Source organism: Chelonia mydas, chromosome 5 (assembly GCF_015237465.2).
Source record: "Chelonia mydas isolate rCheMyd1 chromosome 5, rCheMyd1.pri.v2, whole genome shotgun sequence".
NCBI classification, from domain to species: domain Eukaryota; kingdom Metazoa; phylum Chordata; order Testudines; family Cheloniidae; genus Chelonia; species Chelonia mydas.
Window position 1 is genome coordinate 87,157,412 of NC_051245.2, and position 27,212 is coordinate 87,184,623.

General features: G+C 40.8%; 1 protein-coding gene and 1 long non-coding RNA gene across 26 annotated transcripts in view; one reads left to right on the forward strand and one right to left on the reverse strand.

Moving 5' to 3' along the window:
• The window catches only part of AOPEP (aminopeptidase O (putative)), a 393,415-nt gene that overhangs the window by 63,093 nt on the left and 303,110 nt on the right, over positions 1-27,212 (reverse strand). The window contains exon 17 of one of the 25 annotated variants that reach the window (XM_037901737.2): positions 21,215-21,253. The exons of the other annotated variants lie outside the window; for them this stretch is intronic. Coding sequence (XP_037757665.1) covers positions 21,230-21,253 — 24 coding nt within the window. The 3' untranslated portion in view covers positions 21,215-21,229. Of the gene's footprint in view, positions 1-21,214; positions 21,254-27,212 lie in introns of those variants that run through there. 25 annotated transcript variants of the gene reach the window in all.
• LOC122465900 lies at positions 1,375-22,442 on the forward strand. Its single transcript, XR_006291035.1, has 3 exons — positions 1,375-1,385; positions 10,554-10,557; positions 22,304-22,442. It is a non-coding gene; the product is annotated as an uncharacterized LOC122465900 (long non-coding RNA).

Sequence of the window (27,212 nt, forward strand, 5' to 3'; positions counted from 1 at the left end):
TCTGGGTTCTGAAATATATGCCCTTTTAGCAGAAGCATGTAAGACACAAGAATAAAAAAAAAAAATCCTTTGAGCCATCGAAACTTCTAAGCTCTGGTACAATTTCTAAAAAATTGTGAACACTGAAATTCGCTGGGGGCAGATCCTCAGCTGGTATAAACTGCTATAGCTGCAACACCAGCTGAAGATCTGCCCCCAAAGTATGGGAAATCAAAACAAAAATGTTTAGGTACAGATTTTAATTGATTTGATGGACACATTAGATAGATAATTGGATGGAAGGATGGCTGGATGGATGAAAGGATAGCAGAAAGATTATATTTTCTCTTCTACTACGAAGTCAGGGATGGAGGAACGTCCCTGGTACATTAAACAAATCTTAAAATTTAATTTATCAGTGTAAGTGAGTTAAGACAATGCAGATTCCTCTGTCCTTGAATGGTGCATGCTGGCTGAGCTAAACTTGTTATCAATGGAGCAGAAGAGACATTGCATATATATTTAGGCCTGAAAACGATCCTTTGGTAGACACAGACATTTAGGTTCTTGCAGCGATGAGCTGCCATCAAAAAATGTCTTAGTTTGTTCATAGTCTCTAAAAATATCATACTGTGTCCCTCTCCATATGTTGGAGCACATAGTGGAACAGATGACTGCTAAAATACAGTAACAGAAATGTATTAAAAGCCCTGCCTGATAAGGTTTTCCCAAACAGAAAACTAGCTGTAGGTTGGCCTGATTTCATTAAGTAAATCATGCTACACTTATCACTGCATTATAATCATCACAGCTGCAAATCAGATGAAGCAAAAATAAATTAAAAATAAAATTTTATGTTACGTTTACGTAAATTAAATGAATGGGTTCCTTTTCATTATTAAGAATAATCAAACTTAACTAATGATGCGCACACAGCACATTTAATTGAAGACTGCAAATTACCAGATTATGAGACAAGTATTGTACATAAACTAACTGGTAGCCATTTCCACCTGTGTTTTAAATAGAAGTACAAGACCGTCTGAAAAGCAGTCCTGGCTCTATATTACACCCACACAAATATCATACTCTAAGTTCTTTCAGAATTCTACAGAATCCCACTTTGTAGACTATTTTCAGTTTAAAAAACAGACAATATGGGGCAGACTGGCTCTTACTCTCAATTCTTTCAAAGAGGTCAAGAGTATCTGATTCAATATATCCTAAATTTAAAGCACTAAACTCTACTACCTATTAATTATGGAATACCATGCTTGATAGACAAATCAAGACAGGGCACTGAATCTTACTCCTGCTATAACTTTATTCATAAATAGCAGCTCAATGCTAACTGCTGGGAAGAATTGAGTGTCCTTTCCCTTCTGCCCTCTCATGCTATATGTACTGTAACAGTGAGTCACAGATTTTCCCTTCAGCAAAAGCCCTGATTGGAGTCTGATCACCATTTGTGAAACTTTCACAAACACATTAGCATCTGCTGCTCTTACTTTCTCATATTACCTTCTTCTAAGTAAAGGTGTAAAAAAACCAAGTCTATGGTCAGGGGATTGTCTTGCTCATAAGTTTTTGAAACACCATGCAGTGATGGTAGAATTACGAAGTTATTAACCCTTCAATAAGCAAAGTTTTCTCCATCTGAGATCAATGGATTCCCGTCTCCTCAATTACAGACATACACTCTGGGAATGTCTGCATTGCATGCTAACACCGGGCTCTGATTCAGGTTTGAGTCCAAGCCAGTCTTCCCTCCACACACAAATCCATCTGCCTTAGATCAGCAAGCACTGAAGACCTGGGTCCTAGGTCTCTAGTTGTGGTGTTTAGATGCTGCTTGTAATTATTAGAACTGGGAGCACTGGCTGTTGGGAGCCTGAAAGGACAAGAAACAGGAAGGAGGTGGGGGGAAGTTGAGGAAGCGGAGTGAGAGCTACTGAGGGTGCAGCAGCAGCTTGGTAAAGAGGTTTCCACTTTAAAAATAAAGTCCTGTTGAAATTTGTTAGTACCTTGCCTGGTTGCTACAACATTTTGGCGACGAGGATGGATCTTCTGCCTCTGAACCCACCTGCACCCTTTCTGGAAAGCCCAGGTGAGCCTCCAATTGCTTTTACTGCCTGGATCCATATGTTTGAGACTTATCTGCTTGCAACCACTGCTACAGAGATTTCTTAAGTAAGAAAGCGTGCTCTGCTAATCCACTGCCTTGGAGCAGAAGGGCAGTGTATATTTTACACTTTTCCCCTTGCAGATGATAAATATGAGACTGCACTCACTGCATTAAAGAACTTTTTTGTGCCAAAAGTGAATGTAGTAGCTAATCGCTACAGATTTCACCAGCGTGAGCAGAAAACAGGGGAGACTATAATGCAGTATATTGCTTCCCTGAGGAGTCTGATTGTAACTTGTGACTTTGGGAATATGGGAGATGAGATGATTAGAGACCAGCTCATTGAGAAAACAAACATGCTTTGTGTAAGAGAACACTTACTTCTAGAACCATAATTTACACTAGAAAAAGCAATAACCATTGCTACTCAGATTGAGTCAGCTACAGCTGGAGCCAAAAATAATGAGCATGGATACAGGAGGCACAGTCAAGGCTGTGACTCCTTTGCAGAAAAGTTCATTATCGCTGCAGACAAAAGATTACAAGAGGAAAACTAATGGAAAACCACCGAATCAGCAAATTCAAAATACAGCAAAAGCATGCTTTCGCTGTGGATCCCCACAACACCTTGCAAGCTACACAGGATGTACGGCAAAAGTAGCTCAGTGCAATCATTGTAAAAAGATTGGGCATTTTGCTAAAGTATGTTGAGCAGCCAGTTCACTCAACAGGTGCATGCAATTACAATGCCAGATGTTACCATGCTGAGCGTGGACAAAATCACTAATGCACATATTCCAGAAAAATTAAGTGCACTGTAAACGTTTCTGCCATACCCTCAGGCAAATCACACTCTATTCAGCTAATGTTGGACACTGGCTCAGCAGTATCTATACTACCTGATTGCATCTATTTGGCATTACTTTTAAAGATGTGCCTCTTACTGAACCCAAACTTCACTTGGTGTGCTATTTCAAAAACCATATTCCAGTACATGGCTGCCTGCCAGCAATAGTTACGTTTGGTGATTGCTGTGTAACTGCAGAGTTCTACATTGTCCACAAAGACACTCCTATCCTTTGCAGAGATTTATTGGCTGCTTTAAATCTCAGGGTAGTTAATGGACGAATTGATCTTCCTCAGCAAAGCACTCTTGCGGTGCATACACCAGTTTCAGCTGGGACCCAACACCAGGTTAACGAGAAACTCAGCTGTGCTTATGGGTTTCTGCATAAAGTTAAAATGTGGAATAATGTGATGCCTGTACGACAGAAGTTACAACGCTTACCATTTTCAGTCAGGGAAGCTGTTTCAGAGGAACTTAGAAAACTTGTTCAAAAGGACATTATTGAAGAGATTTACTCCTCGGAATGGGTTTCACCTATAGTAGTGATGCAGAAGGGTGGAGGCATTCACCTTTGTGTGGACTTAAGGGAGCCAAATAAAGCTATTGTGATTGACAGCCATCCTCTTCCTCACATAAAAGAAGTATTAGCAGAACTCCGTGGAGCAAAGATGTTTTCTACTCTTGATTTGCAGACCACATACTACCAGGTTATGTTGCATGAAGATAGAGATTTCACAACATTTATTACACGTGAGGGACTATTTTGTTTTAAATGTGTTCCATATGGTCTCGGATCTGCCCCATGTGCCTTCCAAAAAATGATGTCATTGATTCTGAAGAATCAACATGGAGTTCAGAGTCAGGAATCAACATGCTATCTGGATGATATTATCGTGTTTGGAAATACTTCTGAGGAGCATGACAATAACCTGCAGTCTGTACTAAACTCCATCAGCAAAGCAGGCCTCCAGCTCAATAGGTCCAAATGCAAATTTAGATAAACTGAACTCTCTTTCTGGGGCATGCAATTTCACAGGCTGGACTAAAACCTGATCCAGATCATATCCTGGCAATTTCAAATGCTCAGATTTGCAAACCTTACGTTCCTTCTTGGGTCTTACCTCCTGGAATGCAAAATTCATTCCCAGTTACACTTTTGTCATTGAGCCGTTATGAGAATTACTATGGAGAAGTTCAACCTTAGCGTGGACAACGGATGCACAAGCTAGTTTTGAAATGGTGAAAGACTTGATTGTACATAGTCCAGTACTTGCACTATTCACTGCTGCATTGTCCACAATTGTAACTACTGATGCTTCTGATTATGGACTTGGGGCTGTTCTCACACAACTGCATGAGGACAACACAGAGAGGACTGTTGCAGTTGCTTCAAGGACACTAAGTAATGCTGAGAGGAATATTCTACAGTTGAAAAAGAAGCACTTGCTTGTGTCTGAGCTACTGAAAAATGGAGAACTTACCTGTGGGGCCGCACGTTCAAGTTGCGCACAGACCACAGCCCTTTGACGACGTTGCTCACCACGAAAGGACTGGGAAAAGCAGGATATCTTATTGCTAGATGGTCTGCAAGACCACTCTCTTTCAATGATGAACTGGAATATAAGCCTGGAAACCAAGATGTGGTCTCTGATTGCCTTTCTCGCCTGCCTTTGCCTTCACCAGATGGTCCACCAGAGGATGAGGATGTAGTAGTTGCGCTTATTACAAGCGCTCTTACTGCAGTTACAAAAGAACAATTTCAAGCTGCTTGTTCAGCGTGTACAATTCAACAAAAACTACGGGAATTTCTGACAAAGAGATGGCCCAGTAACCCTAAAAACTTTGACCCGGTTTTGCTGCCTTATTTTAGAGTTTGGGATGAACGTTCTTTGCTAGATGGCTGTGTGCTACGAGATACACACCGGCTACTTGTGCCAGAAGAATTACAGTCAAACCTCATACACCTGGCACACGATAATCATCAAGGAATTGTCAGAACCAAACAACGACTACGGGATCTGTATTGGTGGCCAGGGATGGACTCTCAAACTGAAGCACTCATAAAATCCTGTGTCACTTGCCAAATGCATGATAAGAATCACAGAATCATAGAATATCAGAGTTGGAAGGGACCTCAGGAGATCATCTTGTCCAACCCCCTGCTCAAAGCAGGACTAATCCCCAGTTTTTGCCCCAGATCCCTAAATGGCCCCCTCAAGGATTGAACTCACAACCCTGGGTTTAGCAGGCCAGTGCTCAAACCACTGAGCTATCCCTCCCCCCAGTGACAGCAGTGACACGTACCCCTCCATTACAGCCTGTTCCTCTTCCTGAATCTGCATGAGAAAAAGTGGCAATTGACATTGTAGACCCTTTGATACTGCTCCAAGTGACTGCCGCTATGCCATCACTTTAATAGACTATTTCAGTAAATGGCCTCAGGTAGCGTTTACATCGCAAATCTCTTCTGCTACAGTAATTAAGTTCCTCTCTTCAGTTTTTAGCAGGGAAGGTAACCCCAAAGAACTGGTTTCAGATAATGGTAGTCAATTTACTTCCCTGGAGTTTGAAACTTTTCTAGCACAGAGGAACATTTTACACAGAAGGTCATCCCTACATTACCCTCAAGCCAATGGGGAAATCGAACGGTTTAACAGAAGTTTGAAAGAGAGTTTGCAAATGGCTAAACTGGAAGGACGATTGTGGATAACCTTCAGTACTGATTTCTTGGAAGCATACCGGGCTACACGACATGCCACAATGCAAAGATCACCCGCAGAGTTACTGTATGGGAAACAGAAGAATACTAAACTGAATATTGCTGGATTGGTAAAGGCACGACCTGATGCCCCAAACGAGGATGATGTGAGAAAAACAGTTGAACAGAACTAAGCAACATCTAAGCTTTCAAAGACAAGCGGCTGGGTGCTAAGGAACCAAAGTTTGAGTGTGGTTCCTTCGTTAGGATACGAAAACCTGGAATTTTACACAAAGGGGACCATAAATTCACAGCTCCTCTTAAAATCATAGAGAAGAAGGGACCTTACACCTATCGACTTTCTGATGGGCGGGTATAGAATGCTTCTTATCTTGCACCTGCCTATGCACCAACAGGAGATTATGCCAACACCCAGTCTGCATTGGATGACTTCACCGTAGTATCAACACAAGACATTGCACTGGAACCGGGGCTTGAGAGATGGCCTGTCAGACCCAGACGACCACCTGTCTGGACTAGAGACTATGTTATGTAGCATTTACAGTGTTTTCAGTGTAATATTTCTGCCAACAGCATAGTGTCTTGTTTCATATTGGTTCCTGTGGTTAGAACAACAATGTTTATTTTAATTGGGAGAGTTTCTTAAGAGAGGAGGGAATGTGGTGTTTAGATGATGCTTGTAATTATTAGAACTGGGAGCACTGGCTGTTGGGAGTCTGAAAGGACAGAAAACAGGAAGTGGGGGGGGAGTTGAGGAGGCGGACTGAGAGCTACCGAGGGTGCAGCAGCAGCTTGGTAAAGAGGTTTCCACTTTAAAAATAAAGTCCTGTTGAAGTTTGTTAGTACCTTGCCTGGTTGCTACAACACTAGTAGGGGTCATAGCTGAGATCTGAGTCCAAACCCTGTCACTTTGTAACGTGGACGCAGGTGAAGTGGCAGACCTGAGTCAAAAGGTGTGCATAAGCAGTATGGATGTGTTAGCAAGGCTGAGTGATGTGGGTTCAGCAATTGTAAACCCAGGTTTAGAGGGAAGTGTGAACACTCAAGCATGGACTTGGAAACACTGAGTCTACAAGCGCAGGTCCCACAGACTTGGGCTAAGTGTGCAGCACAGACATGACCTCTATGGATATGTCTGCATTGCAATAAAAAAAAATCCTGCAGCCATGAGTCTCAGGGTATGTCTACACTGCAATGTAAGCCCGGAAGCAACCTGCACAGCTCTACAGTGACTTCTCAGATCCATGTAGAGTGACAATGATGTAGGTAGGAAAGTTCCAAGCGTAGGAGTGTCCTAAGGTAAGGGCATCCAGTCTATAGAAAGAAGGTCAGCATGACACAAAGCTTGAGAGTTGTAAGCTCATTACAAAGATACATCTGCAGTTCACAGGACTCTACTAGTACACAAAGAACACCCTCCTCCCTGGAAAAAAACATGGAACCTAGAAAATAAATAGGCAAGTAGTATTCAACAGTTTGTGAGAAGAAAAAAAAAAAAATCACAGAAAACAGGAAAGTGGGTTAGCGAACCTGAGGTTTCAAATGACAACACTATTTAGCTCATGAAAATCTTGGCAATGGCAGGTAAAGGATTAATTAGTTGATGTTTGTACAGAATTTTGAAGCTGAAGAGTGTTTCATAATAGTAATTATAATAATATGTGCAAAGTATTTCTTTTGTCATCATCATTATGCCAATCCATAGCAGAAGTTATAGGGATACTAACCCCTCATTTATTCCCCATGTTCAGTATTCTTTTCCCTCAAGGGATAAAAGGGATGCTGTTGTACAAAACAGCAAAAGCCAGAGAAAGAGGTTAGTAACTTCAGAGTAAATGAGAGGCAAACACAAGTCTATAAATTAACAAAGACAGAAACAGAATCCAAATGGTTTTAATTCCCTCTGAAAGTAAAAATCACCACAAGATATCTGCTACCCATAAGCTGATTTTAGACAATTCATACCAGTGGCATAACATTTATGCCATTTGGTTAGTATGGTTTGACTTTTAAGAGCAGTGAAGTTTGGAATGTTAGCACTAACACACCATTGTCCTTTAAATAAAACAAAAATATTTTTCCAACTGTGAATCTTAATAAAATCTTTATTTTTTATCTATGAAATATTCAGAGTCCTATCCACAGAGAAATTCCATGGGAGGCAACAAAGAAAGAGCGAGCGCACAAAAGAGAGAGCACGCACACAATTTCACAATGTTAGAGGACAAAAAAAAAAAAAAAAAAATCTGCTCCTGACAGGCAACTCATTTCTTCCCAAGCATCTCACGTGTAAGTGGGAAACATGATGTTTCAGCAGAGATGTCCCAAAGCTCACAGCTAAGACCCGCCCCTACATTGAGAGACCAAGCAATGTAAAGGACAATCTAAATTTTCACTGGAAAAGAAAAGTTTCTAGTTCTTTTCTTTGTAAAGAAAACCTTGAGATCATAAAGTGATGTGAATCACTAGGCTTGAAAGCTTAGAAAAAATCAGTTGAAAAGATCACAAGTTATTTCCAGCTCCCTAACAGTGATGCAGGCTTGATTTCTGGGGTCCAGAAATCCTATAGCCATAGGTCCCTTACTTCTGTAAAGAAACCAATTTAGTTTACAGCTGTAGAGGGCCAGTGCCACCTAAGCTACTGCTGATGGCAACATAGTGAACTCCTACCAGCCAGCTGCCTGCAGCTGAGCCAACTCCTCTGGTGAGTGGCCAGCACAGCATAAGAGGCAGCAGTACCTAACAGGTTAAGAGTAAGAAACTAATCCTAGTGCTCTCTCTGAAAAAACTGAACCCCCCTCCCCTCCAACTTGACAATTTTGAAACATCTCGCTTTGACGTGTTAGAAAGAAAAAGGTTAGTTTTTTTATTTTAAATTACTTTCAGTTCAGAAATTTTAGTTTACATATACTAAAAAGGGGGAAAATGTTTAAAAGGTCAAAATTGAAATAAAACATTTCAAAATCACTGAAACAAAACACTAAGATGAACCTGATCTGAAAATTTCATCAGCTTGTTGGCTCATTTAAGTTTTGAGATTTTGACTTTTCATCCCAATTCAGAATGGGAAAACTCTTCAAAATCTCAAAAATTCTCACAGGACAGGAAAGTCATTTTCTACTCCGCTCTAGATAACAGTAGCTCCCTCACAGAGGGAGTGACATAATCAAGTAGTGAATGTTTGGTTAAGTCCTCACTGCAATGTACACAAGTCACCAACAAACTCCCGAACACCTCACCCTTATCTGGACACTGCCACCTTCTGAACATTAACTATTCACAGGCCCCAACGCAAGCACTGGGCTCCACTTCTCCTGCATCTAATGATACCAACCCCTCCTCGCACATGCACATTTTTATATAAATTATCATTTATGTATTGCTGGTATCATGGGAGCACTCACAATATGCTAGGCACTGTCCATGCACAAAGAAAGAAATCCCTGCCCCTAAAAGGATAATCCACAAATGAAGAGTCCCAATTGGGAATGGCGGGGGAGAGATTTAACATACAGTCAACTCCCCTCCCCATTATACATACACACTATCCCTAACTGGCCCTTGGCCTAGCTATTTTTACTATAGTTTAACAGGAGGCTAATTTCTTGTGGGGCTGATGATAAAAATGAGTATTTGAGAAGGAATTTGAAGGAGGCAGTAGTAGTGGACTTATGGATGAGTTCAGGATGGCTGCTTGTGAAGACTGATGTAAGAGAAACAAACAAATGGAGGCGGGGGCAGCTGGTATTATTGGGTGATTGGGAAGGGACATGGGTGGAATAATCAAGCAAAAGGCAAAAGCTGGTAAGTAGAGAGAGGCAGATTTGTGAAGGGTCAGTAACATTTGGGGTGCATACTAAGGAACCATTTCACTAACTAAAGATTTTCAAGATGAAAAACTGTTGACACTTATCCTGAGGTAAGGGAGTTCGTAGGGCATGGCTTTAATGAGGCTCACGGAGATTTAGAATTCCACTGGGACTGGAAATTCTGAAGAAATTTTAAACTCCATCTCTCTGCCTTCCCCAACCTCTCAGACACTTGCTCAAGACCCAGGGAGCAGCCACTGCTCATTCAGACACACGAGAGGAGGGCTGCTAGAGAAAAAGGGCCATGGAGGGAGCTGCCTACTTTGCTGAGGCTCAGGAGTCACCCTGGGGCTTAGCTCTGCAGAGACAGGAACACAGCTTGGAAGCTCCACAGTTGCCCCTGCAGAGCTTATAAACACTGCACGGTTTACAATGAAGACTGTAAACACCAGGGGAGCATCTGCAAGACTATCAGGAAAGGTACTTAATTGCAATGATGTGCTGTCCACTGGGCTGTCCTGGCTACCTAATTAAACAAACTCTAGGGCACAGAATTCAGAACCACATCATAATGAATAATGAGTAGGGAAAAGCCCCTAGAAGAAAGGAGGTGGAAAAAAGCACACTGTGAAAAAAGAAAAATACTGAGTCTGAAATGTAATATTGACTTGCCCCCCCCCCCCCCCCAATAGATCCCCTTCCAAATCTGCCTAAAATAAAGAAAATAGCATCTTGTGCAGACAACTCAGCAGTGGCGCACACAGAATCTTGTATATCTGGCACACAGATGTTTGATCTTGTATTTGTTAGCCAGCCAGATACCAGAATTCACTTTACTTTGGAGTGTGGTTTACTGGGTGACTTGGCCTTTTATCTTTTTCCCTCATCTACCGGTGGTCTGACTTGCACAATATTGCTTTTTATGAAAGTGAGGAACTGAAAATGCCTGTAAGAACCATAAAAAGTGAGCATAATCAAACAACTCTGCTAAAGCACTTCTGGGCCTGCCACATTAGCATCACCCTCATGCCTCTCCTGAACAGATACTTCCAAAACTGCCAGATTAAGCAATAGTTCTGTGATGTGGATGAACACCCACTAACCTTGAGGCAAAGTTATTTTACTCTTCTCCAAGCCCAATTTGAACGCAGATCTCCCACTAGGCTTTGACTGTCAGTGTCACTTGCCATAAGGGCATCAACAATTAGTTCAGATAAGGACTAGTCTCCTCTACTACTTCCGTCCTGACCCTCATTCCCTTTACGTTAGTAACTGTCCCTTTCCTTTGAATTTTCAGTGTGATGTAATGACACGAAATCCATAATTTGCCTATATAACATTCAGCCATTATACTATGCAGGGCACAAATAATGAACCAGCAGTGACTGACTTTCAGTCACATTCCTGTTCTATGCTATTCACTTGCTGAACAAATTTCCCGAAGAAAAAAATAGCATATTAATTTAAAAAAAATTACATTTAGTTTACTGTTGTGTAGGACAGTTATATGGCCTTGTAATTTAGAAAGTTATTTGTCTTGCCTGTGCCAGGATACAACACTATGGGCACCATAAATTGAAACAATGAGCAAAATGATCACAAAATGACAAGTGTTCCTTATCAATACATGTAGAGGGCCAAATTCTACACTCAAACTCTGTGCAACCTCACAGAAGTGTCTGGGTTGCATTATTTTAAGTCAGCCAAGAGTTTGTTATGAAGCACATAGTTAAGTAATATTTTCTAAATTGAAAATGATAATTCCGAAAATTTTTACTTTGAGTTAAATAAATTTACTGCTACCATATTGCCAGGATATCCTGACAACACAGGCAGCTATTTGTCGCACGAAGTACTATATGCTGGCTTATACAAAGCAGTATATTTCAATGGTTTATGGAGCACTGAATCATTGCAGCAAAATGTGAATCACAGATGAAACAAAAAGTCCTTGGCTCAGTGCTCAAACAATACAGATGGCACAACACTACTGCATTTTACAGACCGAGCTCGCAAAGCAAGCAAACGTAAGCCACAAAAAAAATTTAAAATATGCAAACATAAGTTCCGTGGCTGCAGCTCAAGACAAATGAACATGCACTCGCTTGCAAAAACTTGCATTTACATGAGCTAATAGCTATATGTGATATATATGTGATACACATTCTGCTAACCACTGTGCATTTCCCACTAATTTCACTGGGAGCTGATGGCACTCAGCAAACTTGTAGCCTGGTTACACAGTTAGGACCTGATCCTGCAGTAAGCGCCATGTGAGCAGTCCCTGGGGTTTGCCATGAGCATAAAGGTAAGTCCATGCTGAGCTCATTGTAGAATTGCAATTTTAGTGTCCAGCTTTATGAAGACATCTATTGTGCCCATGTTCTAAAATGTGGCCCTTAATATTTACATGTCTGACAAGAGTAAGGAGCATCAGTTAGGGCTGAAACTCTGTCCTCATCGTAACTGCACTGTTTTTATGGATTGCAACACACAAAGCATGTGACAGCCTCCTCCACATGCACTATACTATACGGAGACTCCTGCAATAACAAACAGGAAAAGCAAAGTACTGAGTTTCCAACCTGAACTCTGAATTTCTTAGCTTTGAAGATCTTGAATGAGACCATTAATATTATTTTAAATAAAGTTTTATGATTTAATTTCCTCTCTCTTCTTTTGTAAAGGTAATTTTTTTCCTTAAAAAAAGAAAAAAATTTATTGACATTTAGTATTAAGAGTTCAAATCAGATCAACAGACCCATCAAAATGTAACTACATTCCTATTAATCCTCAATGTAACAGTGCCTGGTAATGGCCTATACTCTAAACACTTATTAGCAATCATATGGATAATGGATCAACAATATGGTATGCATTAGTCATTTTACTCTGAATACAATCATAGAGCACATGAAAGGTACTGTTTTGTTAGGGCATGTCTACACTTACTGGGGATCGACGCTGCTGCGATCGATGCACTTAGGGTCGATTTAGTGGGTCTAGTGAAGATCCACTAAAATTGACCGCATATCGCTCTCCCGTCAACTCCGGTACTCCACTGGAATGAAAAGCGTAAGGTAAGTGGATGGGAGAGCCCTGTGGACACACCGCAGTGTAGACACCACAGTAAGTCAACCTAAGCTACGTCGACTCCAACTACATTATTCACAAAGCTGGAGTTACGTAACTTAGGACAACTTACCCCCCTAGTGTAGACAAGGCCTAAGTTACAGGAAAGGGAGAGGAGGGAATTGAAACCAGCGATATATTTGGTCCAAATCCTCAGTAAAGAATAAAAACCTGAGTAAAAAGACATCAGGATCTGGCTGTTTCCTCTGTGCTACACACTCCAGGTCCCCTGAGTGATCCTGGGTGGTAGGAATGGTCTCTTGGGGACTATCACCACCAGCACAAGGTAGAGAAGCCCTAATCCAGGGGGCCGTACTGGTTTGGCACCAAATGACTTCAGGATCAGCAGGACGGAAAGATAGCAGAAAGGAACCTATGTCCCGCTCATAGGAGGGTCAAGTGCTGTTCCAGTGTATCTGATGATTTGGCCCTCAAACCTTGAGTGTGGGGCAATGCTTGACTCTTCAAAAGAAGGGCTCGTTTTGCTGTGGCAATAACCCCTAGCATTCTTTTTGAGAAACAAAGGTCATGCTCCAAAGGAAGCTCTGTCTACACTATGTCCTCAGTGTCATGTGAAGTTTGTGTGTGACCACCTGTGAGTAGTGCGGCAAGAAGCCTGGAAAGGAAATCATCTCACATGGAAATCATGGGCAAGACCACTGCTGGAACATGTGAGTAGGTTTATTATGGGCAAAATTGTTCCTCTTGGAAGTTTAGGATTAAAGGCATACTTCACTGCCCCAAGCCCAAGATGTGTGTGTGTGTTCTTACCCCAGGTTAGTTGCTCTGGAGGTAAATGGGCTGGAGAGAGAAAAAACAAAAAAGTTTCACCGACAGAGAAGTAAGTCTGCAGGGGTGCCAGCACACAGTAGACAAGGACTCAAGCAGGGTAGGCAATACCAGCCAATAATAAAGGAACAAAAACCCTATCCATTTCTCTCTTTATGCCACATTTTAGCAGCCATCAAATTATAATCCTCTGAAAACATTTTTAAATGGTAACACTTGACAGAATAAAAGAACAGCGCCAAAGCTGCTGCTTTTTAATTTTTTTTTTATTAAAACAAGTTAAAAGAACTGTTACAATTTCAATGTTTAGATCACAAATATGCTTTTTCTTAAAATACTGGCCTCAAAATATAGCATTTTCATTTGGGATTTTTATTGCATAAAAATGCAATCTATATAAATTTTCTTTGTGAAAATTATTTAGAAATTAAGAAACCCATCAGCAATTTCACAAATAAGAGAGCTTCTCTTAAGTTTGAGGTCTATGCTAGACCTGTACAGTCTATGGGGAAGGGACTCTTCTCTATTACTTGTCTGTACAGCACCTGGCACAATGGAGGCATGATTCTTAACTAGGGCTCTTAGAAGCTCCCATAATTCAAATAATTAGTAATAATAATGCTGTTTCTTTTAAGAAGCTCATGCTTTTCCTTACCTTGCAGGTTTTCCACAGATCCTTTAGCATTCTGCTTTAGCCTAAACATTCTGACTTCTCAAACAATAAAAGCTTAGACTTGTATTTTTCCTCTATAAACTGACTTCAACCCCAAATCTTCCTCCCCTAAATACTGAAGGGCATGTAGACACAAAAAATATTGTCCTCTTAAACAGACTGGGTGTGGTAGTTTGAATGGTGTACATTCCTTCAGTTAACTGAAAATTACGTCAATGACTTTCAAAGGCTCAGTATACAATTGTCTAGGCAAAAAAGAAAAGAAAAAATATGCAAGGAATACCCATTTCAAACATGTAATTAATACACTCTGATATATTACAGAATTTATGATGCTGACTAGCCAACTGTGGTTTTTAACAGGGAAAAAAAAGTAAAAAGCTTGTGGCACTACCACAGCTGGAAACACTGAAGTTTGTATAGTGTTGGCTAAAGAGGTTTGCAGCTGAGTTTGATATGAAGGCCCATCCTATGATGCTCCTCACATCAATGTCACATGAGCAAGGATTTTAGGATTAGGTCCCTTCCTGATACAAAATCACAAAGTAACAATTTCATTTAAAAAAATTCGGATCTATTTACAGGAGCCAGATTAATTCTTCAAGACACATTTTCCTTAATGCTGATATACAACTGTTGTTCTACAGTGTTGTTTTTTGAGATTTTGCACCAATATCAACACATTTCCTTCTATTCATCTACCTTTGTGCATTAATGTGGAAAATGAGTTTATAAAATATTGATCCATGTAACTGCATAAGCATTCTGATATACCTACGCCATACTGGGGAGTTTTTAATAATGCATAATGGATTACTCAGAGGAAAGTCAGCTAAACATTAAGGGTAAACGTTTATTTACTGAAACACAACAACTTTGTAACAGCTTCTCTTCACCAAAAGCTAAAGAGGATAGTCTCATTTTTTCAATGGTCAAAATCAATCTTTTTTAAAAGTCCTGGATCTCTAATCTTCTTTATATGCAACCACACTATAACTAGTTTAAACAAGCTGCAAAATCTGCTATCAATTCTGAAATATAATATTTATGTCTCAAATATTGTTTAAATTCTGTTTTATTTGTGCCATTAGCAGTCAACTAGTTCACTAAAACCTGGGGAAAATGGTACTGCATTCATCTGAAGAGGTGAAAATTGTTGAATCAAAAAGCGCATAGTAGAGTAGGTCGATTTCAACTAAATCCCTTTGGCATAGCAAGCTGAATTTCACAACAATATGAATACAAAAATGTACTTGCACGTGGCATCAGGAGAGGCTCTGCAATCTCCAGCTTCTAGGAGTCAGTCTGTCTGTCATCGACATTCATACAATAGGAAGGATTGTGAACACAAATTGTTCTCTAGGCTGAAATGTCAGTGCTGTCTGGCCCAGACTTAGGGAGGCAGGCATGTCTGCTTCTCAAGAAAATTCCTTCTTGGAATCTATAAACAGTTCTACTTTAAATGGTCAATGAAGAACACAATTCCTATGATGCACTGAGCACTTAACAGTTCATTTTGGCCCTGAAGCACATCCCTAGTTCCCCAAAACGATTGGTTTGTTAATTCATTTAGGGCAGAAGACAAGTTCAGTAACTTGGAACACACTCCACTGTGATAATTTGGCAGACTACTTGCAAATTTAATATCTGATGAAAGAAAAGATCTTTAAAACTATTGGTGACAATATAATGTGAGGTCTCACTTATCTCCATATAAAATAAAGTCCTTTTGAAACCTATCACATCAGAAAGAAAGTACCATGTTGCATTATTTCACAGTTACTTCATTTCTTTGCTTCATTTTTAAATGTTAACTAACTCCTTCTAGAAGCTTCCATGCTGCTATAATCACACTAAAAAGCATTGTTGTTTACAGTAATGAGTCTTCTAACTGCTCAGTGATCTCAAAATTGAATGTCATTTACATAAATGCAGGGCAACTGAAACTGCCAAGTCACAATCAGGCTGTGCAGTTTGTTTTTAATGTCTTTCCCATTTAATTATATTAATAATGGGAATAGCCAGTTTATCAAGTCTGCTTTTTGCTGTATGTTATGTTATAAGTTAGTTAGTCCTGGAGCAACTCAGGAAACAATTTTAAAAATTTTTTAACTTGTTTACAAGGCAGGACGGATAAAAATCAATTATTTAAAAAAAAATAAAAATTTTGATTTTTTTTTATTTAAATTGGATTTTTTGATAAAATGCTTTTTGAGGAAAAAAAACGAGCTAAAGAAAGATACATTATACACCTCTACCCCGATATAACGCGGGTTCGCATACAACGTGGTAAAGCTCTGACATGCTGCTCTGAGCAGCGTGTTAAGGGTGCCGGGCCGGGGCATTGGATAAGGGGCAGAGGGTCTCGGGGACGGTCAGGGGCTCCCCCCCCACCAGAGTCTGGGAGGCAGGAGCTGGGGGGGCACTTTTGGGGGCCCCACAGTTCCAGAGTGGCCCAGGGGATTAGCGGGAGGCCAGGAGCAGCCCGCTCCGCTTCCCTTGCCCCGGCCCCAGCTGTGTCGCTCGAGGGAGGGGGTTTGGGGGATGGGATCCCCCCCACACTCACACACCAGCAGCGGCGGAAGTGGAGCAGCCCGGCCCCAGCCCACTCCACTCCGCCAGCTCCCAGCCACGGCGCTCCGCTTCCCGCTACAGGTGAGTGCAGGACCTTTCCCCAACCCACCCCCACCCCCCGCAACACGGCTGGGGCCGGGGCAAGGAAAGTGGAGCGGGCTGGGGCCGTGTAGCTCCGCTTCCCACCACCGGTGAGTGCGGAGGATGTCCTTTCCCCAACCTCCCCGCACTCACCAGTGGTGGGAAGCGGAGAGTCGCGGCTGGGAGGTGGAGGAGTGGAGTGGGCTGGAGCCGCAGTGCTCTGCTTCCTGCCACTGCCGGTGAATGCCTGTCAAGGGGCAGGGGGTATGGATAGGGCTTGGAGCAGTCAGGGGACAGGGAGCCGGGGTGTTGGGTAGGGTCCTGGGGGTGATTAGGGACAGGGGTCTCTGGAGGGGGTGGTCAGGAATGGGGGGGGGAGGGAGGAGGAGAAGCAAGTTCAATATAATGCGGTCTCACCTATAGCGTGGTGAGATTTTTTTCTCTCCTGAGGACCGAGTTATATCGGGGTAGCGGTGTAGCTCAAAGACATCTCATCATGGAATAGGGATTATAAATTTTAATTTTATAGTACGAGACAATATATTCAGGTAATGTTTAAGAAAAGTTTTGTAAATGAGTTCCAATAGTTCATGGATTAGGGACCCAATCTTATGGGGTTCCAGGGGCTTCTGTATAGATTATTTAGGTTCATCTTTCTATCTACCCAATGGGACTCAGTGCTCAGTCTAGAAGATTTCATCAGAGATGCTTAGTTTTGCAGTTCTCAAACTGTGGATTTGTGTCTCCAGAGATAACATGCTTGTTAAATAGCAAAAATGTTTTTAAATAAATAAAATAAATAGACAGAGGTGAGAAATAACAGACCTCAACTCTATTGTCCTTCTGCACATTTCTGTACACAGAGTCAATTCCTTACCTTCTCTCTAAAAGTACAAAGTTTCAAAAAGTTCAATGAATAGAAGATTGTTTGGGGTGGAATAGACCTGCACAAGGAGAAGTCTGGAGATAAAGGTGAGAAGGGAGGGACAGGCAGTAGGAACAAAAGTGAAACTGTTTGAGCAGCATATTCCAGAAATCTTGAGGTCTTTCTGAGTGTAGCCTTCACTTATTTGAGATCTACCATACCATTCTCTCACTTGAAGGGAAAACCTATAATGGCAGCAGGCCATAAAAGAGACCCAATTTGGGAATATTTTAATGAAGTTCCTCTACCTGTGAGTAAGACAGGCATGCGTGCAAAATGCAAACAGTGCAACAAAGAAATGCAAGGCCCGGTTACCTGAATGAAACAGCATCATGAGAAGTATTCCTTCTCAGGAGGAAGCTGCGTTGAAGATGATGAAAGGAACATGTCTGAACATGCAGGATCTTCAGGTTGCTAAACTTTTTTATTTCATACTTTTTTCTTAAGGACTGCCTGTCTCCCCTCTGACCTATTCTTGAATTCTCGACATTTGAGCAAAAAATATAGTTGTTACTCTATGGTACTATCATTTTAGATGCAGTGGTGATAAAAAATAAGTAGCTGAAATAGGCGGATCTTCTTTTTTACAATTTCACCGTTAAAGTAGTATCGAGTGTCCGTGAATGCAATGAGTAATACTAAATGAGCAGTATGGTAATAATAATTAAATAACTGCATTGACTTATTTTGTTTAGGAGAATCCATCCTCAACATACAGAATTCTGAAGACTATCCACCTTCAAGATCACCATTTTCTATAGTTTCAGAGTTATCTGCCAATGATAGTGTTTCAGTCACATCATGTATGTCACATAGCCACAGTATATCATCTACAGCAAAAAGAAAAAAAAGATCTCCATCATCCAGAAACAACCATAAGTTTCAGAGTAACAGCCGTGTTAGTCTGTATTCGTAAAAAGAAAAGGAGTACTTGTGGCACCTTAGAGACTAACCAGTTTATTTGAGCATGAGCTTTCGTGAGCTACAGCTCACTTCATCGGATGCATAGCATATCGTGGAAACGTTTGGGTCTGTGGTCACCTATGCAAATTGGTGAGGCTTTTTATCCAACATTTCCCTGGAAAGGGGGGGTGCAAGTGTTGGGAGGATTGTTCATCGTTCTTAAGATCCAAGGGTCTGGGTCTGTAGTCACCTAGGCAAATTGGTGAGGCTTTTTACCAAACCTTGTCCAGGAAGTGGGGTGCAAGGTTGTGGGAAGTATTTTGGGGGGAAAGATGTGTCCAAACAGCTCTTCCCCAGTAACCAGTATTTGTTTGGTGGTGGTAGCGGCCAATCCAAGGACAAAGGGTGGAATATTTTGTACCTTGGGGAAGTTTTGACCTAAGCTGGTAAAGATAAGCTTAGGAGGTTTTTCTTTCATGCAGGTCCCCACATCTGTACCCTAGAGTTCAGAGTGGGGGAGGAACCACGATATGCTATGCATCCGATGAAGTGAGCTGTAGCTCACGAAAGCTCATGCTCAAATAAACTGGTTAACCATAAGTTTGTGATCAGAACCAGCAGATTACAAAAAGAGGCAATTGATGAAAAAAATTGCCCAGTTTGTTTATGCAACAAACTCTCCTTTCCATACGAGTGAGAACCCACACCTTCATTAACATGGTTCAGTCATTAAGACCAGGATACAGTCCACCCAACAGAGCAGATGTTGCAGGCAAACTGCTGGATAAAGTGTATGACAGAGAAATTGAGCAGTGTGCAAAAGGTCTAGAGGGTGGAATTGTTAACCTGAGTCTTGATGGGTGGAGCAATGTCCACAATGATCCCGTTGTATGTGCTCGTGTGACAACAGAAGAAGGGAATGTCTTCCTTACAGAAACAATTGATACATCAGGAAATGCACACACAACAGACTACTTACAAGAAGTAGCAGTAAAAGCTATAACAAACTGTAGAAAAAAAATTAAAATGTCTAGTATGCAGCTTGGTCACAGACAATGCTTCAAATGTATCCAAGATGAGAAGAAATTTAGGAGAGAGTGAAGAGAGTCTAAAGCTAACAACATACGGTTGCAGTGCTCATTTGATGCACCTCCTAGCCAAAGACTTCAGTGTTCCAGAAATAAAGGCTAATATTGTTGAAATTGCAAAATACTTCCGTAACAACCACTTTGCAGCAGCTGCTCTGAAAAAAGTGGGAGAAACCAAGCTAACTCTCCCACAAGACATGCGAGGCAACTCAGTAGTGGACTGTTCTGAGCACTATAACAAGAACTGGCCTAATCTGATGACAGTTGGTGAACAAAATCGTGAAAAAATAGATGGCACTGTCACAGCCAAAGTTCTCAACATTGGGCTTAAGAGAAATGTTGAACACATGCTGAGTACCCTGAAGCCTATTTCTGTAGCCTTGAACAAAATGCAGGGAAATAGCTGTTTTATTGCGGACGCTGTTGAAATTTGGAAGGAACGGAGTGAGATCTTAAAAAAAGAGAAATATGCAACAACAGAGTTAAATTACAAGCACTAAAAAAACAAATGGGACAAGCACTATCTCCAGCTCATTTTCTTGCAAATATGCTCAATACTCGGCACTAGGGTCAAGTTAAGTTACAATTCTGCTGAAGAAGCGGAGTTGGCTATCACATGGACATCCAGCAATCATCCCTCCATAATGCCAACTATAATAAACTTCAGAGCTAAGGGTGAACCATTCAAGAAATATATGTTTGCTGATGATGTTTTAAAGAAAGTGAACTGGTGGAAGTCACTTAAGGACTTGGATTCAGAGACTGTTGAAGTGATAATTTCACTTTTAACAGCAGTAGCTTCTTTTGCCAGTGTAGAAAGAATATTTTCCTCCTTTGGACTAATTCATTCTAAAATGAGAAATCGTTTGGGACCTGAAAAAGCAGGAAATCTTGTTTTTCTTTTCCAGATTATGAACAAACAGAAAAATGAAGGTGAAGACGACTGAGTTAGCTGCCGAATCCAATATTTTAAATTTCTCATGTTGACCTGGCTGACAGTCTATTTTTTTTTAAATATTTCATTTAACTATTTTAGTTAAAAACAATTTTAAAACAAACCTGATTTTAAAAAAAACTAGAATGTTTAATTAAATTCAAAAAATCATATGCTTGTTTTGTTAAACTATTATTATTACAACTCAATTCTCATCTAAACCCTGTATTGCCTATGCTGGGGGGGAGGGAAGACAGAGAGAGCACAAGCACATTGTGTTTTTTTCTATTTAAACTCTTCTGGCCTGTCCTCCATCCTCTCTGAGGTAATGACTGGCTTCTCTTATCAGCTCTTAGCTACCTCTCAGGTTGATTGTAAACCTTCATTATCAGTTAGGCTTAGTGGGTTCCCTCTCTTTCTTGTGTACATTTTAATTAGATTAAAAAATCATTATTTCAACACTTGCTCCGAGTGAAACAACCCCTTCTGTCTGTCAGCTGCAATGTTAATGGCTCTTCATTGGATTCACTTTTGAGATAACAACTCTCCCGTTCACCACTCAAATTGAAGTGGTTTCTGTACCATGTGCTCAGCCATTATATCTTGTGTCAATTAAAGCATACCTTTCCTTCCAGTTTGAAATGCAGATTTCTAGTTCCATAAGGAGAGTAAAAACTAAATTAAAAAAAGCAGAGAAATTATTATAACTTTTCTTTTCGATGGAAGTGAATTTAATGCTCACAAAAAGACCTAGATCTTTTATCTACAGAACACCGATATCTACATACCAGGTACCAACACACAACCTCACCCTGAAACAGGGGGCCACATTTAGGTATCTTCATATCTATCTCATTGTTGGTCTTTGCTGAAACAGCCAACAAGGATTCCAGTTAATACCATCTATGATTGTGACTTTTTTTTAACATGGTCACCTGTTTATTATGAACTGGATGAAGACAAGTGACTTATATCACATAGATGAACAGCCATCAGACGCAATTACTTTTGACCATTACCAGTCTTGGCTGTTTTCAAACCAAGAGCTGAAGGGCTTTTGTCATATCATTCCTTTCAGCCAATCAGTCCTGTTATCAGAACTGCTAGCATACTTTGAAAATATTTAGACTGGAAACAGATTACATTGAAGAGAGCAACTCTTTCTCCAATGGGGTCCTCTGCACTACACAAGCCATCCTGAGAGATCCATTACAGTATATGCCTTGCCCCATCTTTTATTTCCCCCAGAAGAGATTCAATTTTAAGGCCACCTATCCTCACCAAAAGATAATTTGACAGACCCTTTGGCATCTGAAGCGACTGACTTCGGTTGCTACTGAGGAATGGAAACTCTCTAGATCTGACATTACACGACAAGTGTGGGTCAAAACCAGACAGAAATGAGGTCAGAGGGAAGGACAAGAAGAGGAAGGACATGGGTTACAACAATAACAACACATGACTATTCAGCTGAGAAAGACATCTCCACACCTTGATGGTCCCATACAACAAACAAACAAATCTCTTTACTCCTCCATCTCTTCTCAGATGCAAGACAGTAGAAATGAGTGCTTGGAAGAGATATGAATCAGACAAGGGACATAGCTTAACTGTATGTTAATTACATGGCCTTCAGCACTTTCATGAGTGATGAACCTGAATACTTGGATGCTAATATCTAAACAGTATTGTTACATTTATTAACCTAAAGTTCAGTTATTGTAGATTATGTACTATATGTATTTTAAGAGATTAAAACTAAACTTTGTATTTGTGGATAATCTAAGCACTATACCCAGATGCACAGACACTCTTTCCTTAGCCTGTGTTTTATATAATTTTAACATTAGCTTTAATACAAATTTTAAATCTGAGCACCCCCCAATCAGTACTGGATTCGCGCCCCCCCCCCAGGTGACCCCTTTCTGAGAGAAGAACACACACAGGGTATTGAGATAGGTGAGGGAAGGAGGGAGGGAAATAGGGAAGGAGACCAAGTCAGAAATGCAGGCAGGGGATGTGTGATGTACAGGGTTGAATGCAAAGACAAGACGACTGAACTTGATGAGCAGTGCAGTGCAATGGATAGGCTTAAAGGTTAGGTCTCATTCCCCAGAATTACCCACTACTGCTAACACTGGTGCAGCACAATGAGGAGGCTGAGAGCCAATGGGTTGTGTACACACCAGCTTTCAATCCCCAAAGTTACTGACTCTGGCTAACACTGGTGGAGCCCCTCTGGTGGCCGTAGCACTAACGTAAATTCTGCTTCAGCATTTTTACCACTGTGTTTTCTAACAACCTTGTGTTGTCTAATGTCGACCACTGTTTCATCTAACACCTCTAATGCATAGCATATTTTTGGTGCTAAATAAAAAAAAAAGTGCAGTAGTAAGAGAATGGATCATTTCCAAATTTAATCTAATGTTGTGCCCAATGTACAGCAGAAGTACCATTTCACCCCAGGGTTTTCATTAGCACAGCGATGCAAAAAATCCAGTGGAACCTACCATGTTGGCAAGAACAACTCCACAACACAGTAACACAATTTTCATGATATACATAGAGAACAGACAACAAACACTCCATTTTAGCTGGTATGAGATGGCCACTCCCAATGCCACAAAGGAAGAAATTGGCCAAAGCATTTTAAAATTCAGTAGCCAGCAAGTCCACACGAAAAATGATCCAGGTGTACAGCACAACAGGGTGTGTGCGCACGCATGTGTGTGCGTGCGTGTGTGTGTGGTTGTGCGAGAGAGAGAGTAAAGTGCTGCAAATAATTACGAAGAAAATAAGAGGGGTTTTTTTGTGTGGTTTTTTTAAAGAATGGAACAATATCATCTTGGCAAATCCCCTTCAACTCATTCCACAAATAAAACTTTCTGTAGCCTGGCTACATTTTGGACCCAACAAAGAAAACATACATTAGAATGTTTTGTACCCCAGCTGCTTGTTCTGTCAGTCACATGCTTCATAAAAACTTCAAATAATTCTTGTCTTGTAACCGTGCCTAATTTAATATGAAAGTCAGAATTTCAGCTCAAACCCTTGGGGGCACTCAGCTGGGTGACTGTTAAATCTTTGCCAGTACTTTGGAAAGAGTCAGGGCTGCAACAAACCATCCCATGCAGTCCCATAGCTCTAACTAAGCCAAGATGGTAATAAATTCAATAATCTGGAAAAAAGCCATTTGCACCGTACAAGTTTATAATATATCAAGGACATCCTTGTAAAGGCATCTTTAGCTTTACATATTTTCTCTTTACCCTCTCCCTACACCCAATCGCTTAGCATTAACAACACAACACAACATAATTAAGCTGCCAAATTCTTCTTACCTGTAACTCGAAGCTAGTTTACTTTTATGCCCTACTTTGGAGCATTCAGCAGGCCAACAATAGGGCCAGTTGTAATACTCCCAGATGAGAACAGAAGCCTTCCCAGTGGAATAGGCAGGCATCTGACCAAAAACAAACAAAAAAACCCTTCAACTTTCCTTTTTTGCAATTCCTTTCCCCCACTCACCTCCTCTTCTCTCCTTCTTAGCCAAGACACTGAATGGATTAGCAAGTGTTGTTAAATAAGTTATTCATGCTGATGATGGTTTAATTGTTTAGGCCAGTTGTTTTCAACCTTTTTTCATTTGTGGACCCCTAAAAAATTTCAAATGGAGGTACAGACTCCTTTGGAAATCTTAGACATAATCTGTGGGACCCTCCAGCATCCATGGGCTACAGTTTGAAAACCATTGGTTTACGCACTCTCCATTTTGTCACTTACTTGTATTTTCCCAACAAACTAGTGTATCTGTAAATATAATAAATCAACACTACCATACCTTTATCCAACCTCTCTCTTAGTTTTCCAGTTCTTTCTTTATTCCATGAATGCTGAACTACTTTATTTTTTAACCTGCACGTGAACAACCCAGAGTTCACATTGCTATGTCCATAATCAGTTTTTCATAAACATTTCACAGATGCACTCAAAGTGTTATGGGAAATTAAAACTCAGTACACAAAATACTCTCCAAAAGCAACTCTTCTCATGGTAGACTCTGTGGGCTAGTGTTCGCTTTTTGTCACTCAATCAAATATGATACAACCCCAGTTTATTCAGGAATATTTAAAAAATCTTCAGATAAATAAGCTTTCGGATGATTTGGGAGAAGGGGAATTGACACACTGTAGTGTGCAATGCTGCTAGGAGATGCAATCAAACATTGGTTAATTCATGATTTGGAAATAACTGATTGCACTGCAGAACAATTTAAATGAACTACTAAAACGATGGAGTTTGGGACTACAATCAAGTAATGTTTTCCTGTACCCTCTAACCACTTGTCATCTTTTTGAGCAAAAAGCAATGCTCTTGACTCATGCACATCTTTCAACCCATCCATCTTGCTATGCTTTATAAACACTCATTTAGCCTCACAGGTAGTTAACTATTCTTCTCATTTTAAAAAGGCAGAAACTGAGGCAAAAAAGCAAATGCTGCTCCTCCCTCTGAGAGCCTGGTGTGGCTCTGCTGCATGCGATAGAGAGGAAAGAAGAACCTAATTCAGTTAGTCTGCACTCAGTGAACGTCACAGAGTACACGTCTGTGAAGGCTCACTGTGCTACAATGCAAGAAATGGATTTGGGGGAAGAAGGCTAAGGAGCAACACAGATCCATCAAGGGATTCAAGGGGTGGGACACATCAGCTAAAGCAGCAGCAGCTCCACTGCCTCTGTATAAAATGCAGTTGAGTCCCACAGTACACTTTCACATGGTTCATTGATTCAGGCGGCATGCTGGGATCATATTTCCCAAAGTTACAAAGGAAATTAAGTGGCAAAAGCCAAGAATAAAATTTGGAACTCCCCACCCTGTGTTTCAACCTTTTAGGCCATCCTTTCTCCACAATAAAAGTGAAGAAACACATGCAGAGGAGGATTCTGAATCTGAATCCTTTCTGCACCATCACATGTCAATTAGGGAACAAAGAAATCTCCCCCATTCCTGGTTCTCATGCTGTTTGCAGGGATGGCTACCTTACAGGGTGTCTATAAAAAAATGATTATTATTATTTTTTATGAGAATAGGCTATTTGCCTATCGCTCAACCCCAACCTGGAAGACCAGTGGACTGCTTTTTGTCTGATCCCTACCTTTTACCTGTCTGGCCCTAGCAGCAATTAAAACTCAAACCGGCATAACTCTTGTGGTCATTGGAACACACATTTCTTCATACCATGTCAAGGTGCAGTTTCCAGGGAAGATGGTATTTGATTACAGAGCAAGCAAGTGATGTGGGGTTTTAACAATAATCACCCCACTGGATTACAATGATCCAAACCACATATTGTGTTTGATTTAGATCCAGGACGAGAAAGATGATTGATACCATACCAGTTGAAATGTGAAAGGACTGAAATAAAGTAACACAATAACTACGCAAAAGACAAACTGCCCCGCCCCACGCTACCCCACCCCCAGCTAAAAATATACGCATAGTACGCCATACAAAGAGCAATCCAAGTAAATACTACTTCTTTTAGGGCTGACAAAGGATTACTGTTACATGAGGGAATCAAGGTTGACTTTTTAAAAATCTAAAAATAATTCTAAGAATGCTTCCTGTCTCAATGCTTTGGACAAGAGAAAACAAATTAAAAGACTTACAGCCTACACGCCATCTACGTCAGTGGTATTACACCCTTTTAAAAAACATACTTCAAACAAATTCCTAAACAGGATGCTCACAGGCTATAAACTGATTGAAAACAAGTGCAAGATATGAAAGACACCCTGAAAGAAAAAAAAAAAAAAAAAAAAGGCTTGTTTTCAGCCCTCTCTATGTCCCTAAAAAACTGTACAGGAAACTAAAAAAAAGTCTAATAGTCTGACCAACTACTTATGATGAATTTTAACCCTCTGATGATTTTAAAAAGGAATAATATGTGCCTCTAACTTACTGTAAGGCTGCAAAATCAACTGAGGAAGGAGTTACATAAAATCACAAGACATTCACATTACCAAAATCCCAATGTGTATATTTCTATTTTATGTATTTGTAAGACACGAGCCATTACTTGGGAGAAGTATATAATTTTATACAGTATAGGATTATTAAAATATATCTATCCTTCCCGCCCTTAGCTTCCCCTTATTTGGTATGTCATGACTCTTCCTCTTAAATCTCCCTTCTATGCCCAGCCCCAGTCCATTCACATGCACTTAGGCCTTGTCTACACTTGCAAGATAGGGCGCCCAGCGCTGATTTAATGCACTCTAACTCCTGAGGTGTCCACACTGGCAAGGCACGTAGAGTGCCCGGACTCTGCAGCTGGAGCGCTCCTGGTAATCCACCTCCACAAGAAGCATAAGACTTGCTGTGTCCCAGCTGGAGCACCACTGTGCCAGTGTGGACGCCTCGGTCTATTAATGCACTCAGATCAGCCTCCAGAAGTGTCCCACAGTGCCTGTTCTAGCCACTTTGGTCATCACTTTGAACTCTACTGCCCTGCCCTCAGGTGACCAACAGTCAGATCCACCCTTTAAATTCCCTGGGAATTTTGAAAATCCCCTTCCTGTTTGCTCAACCAAGTGTGGAGTGCTCATAGTGAATCTTTCCAGGTGACCATGCC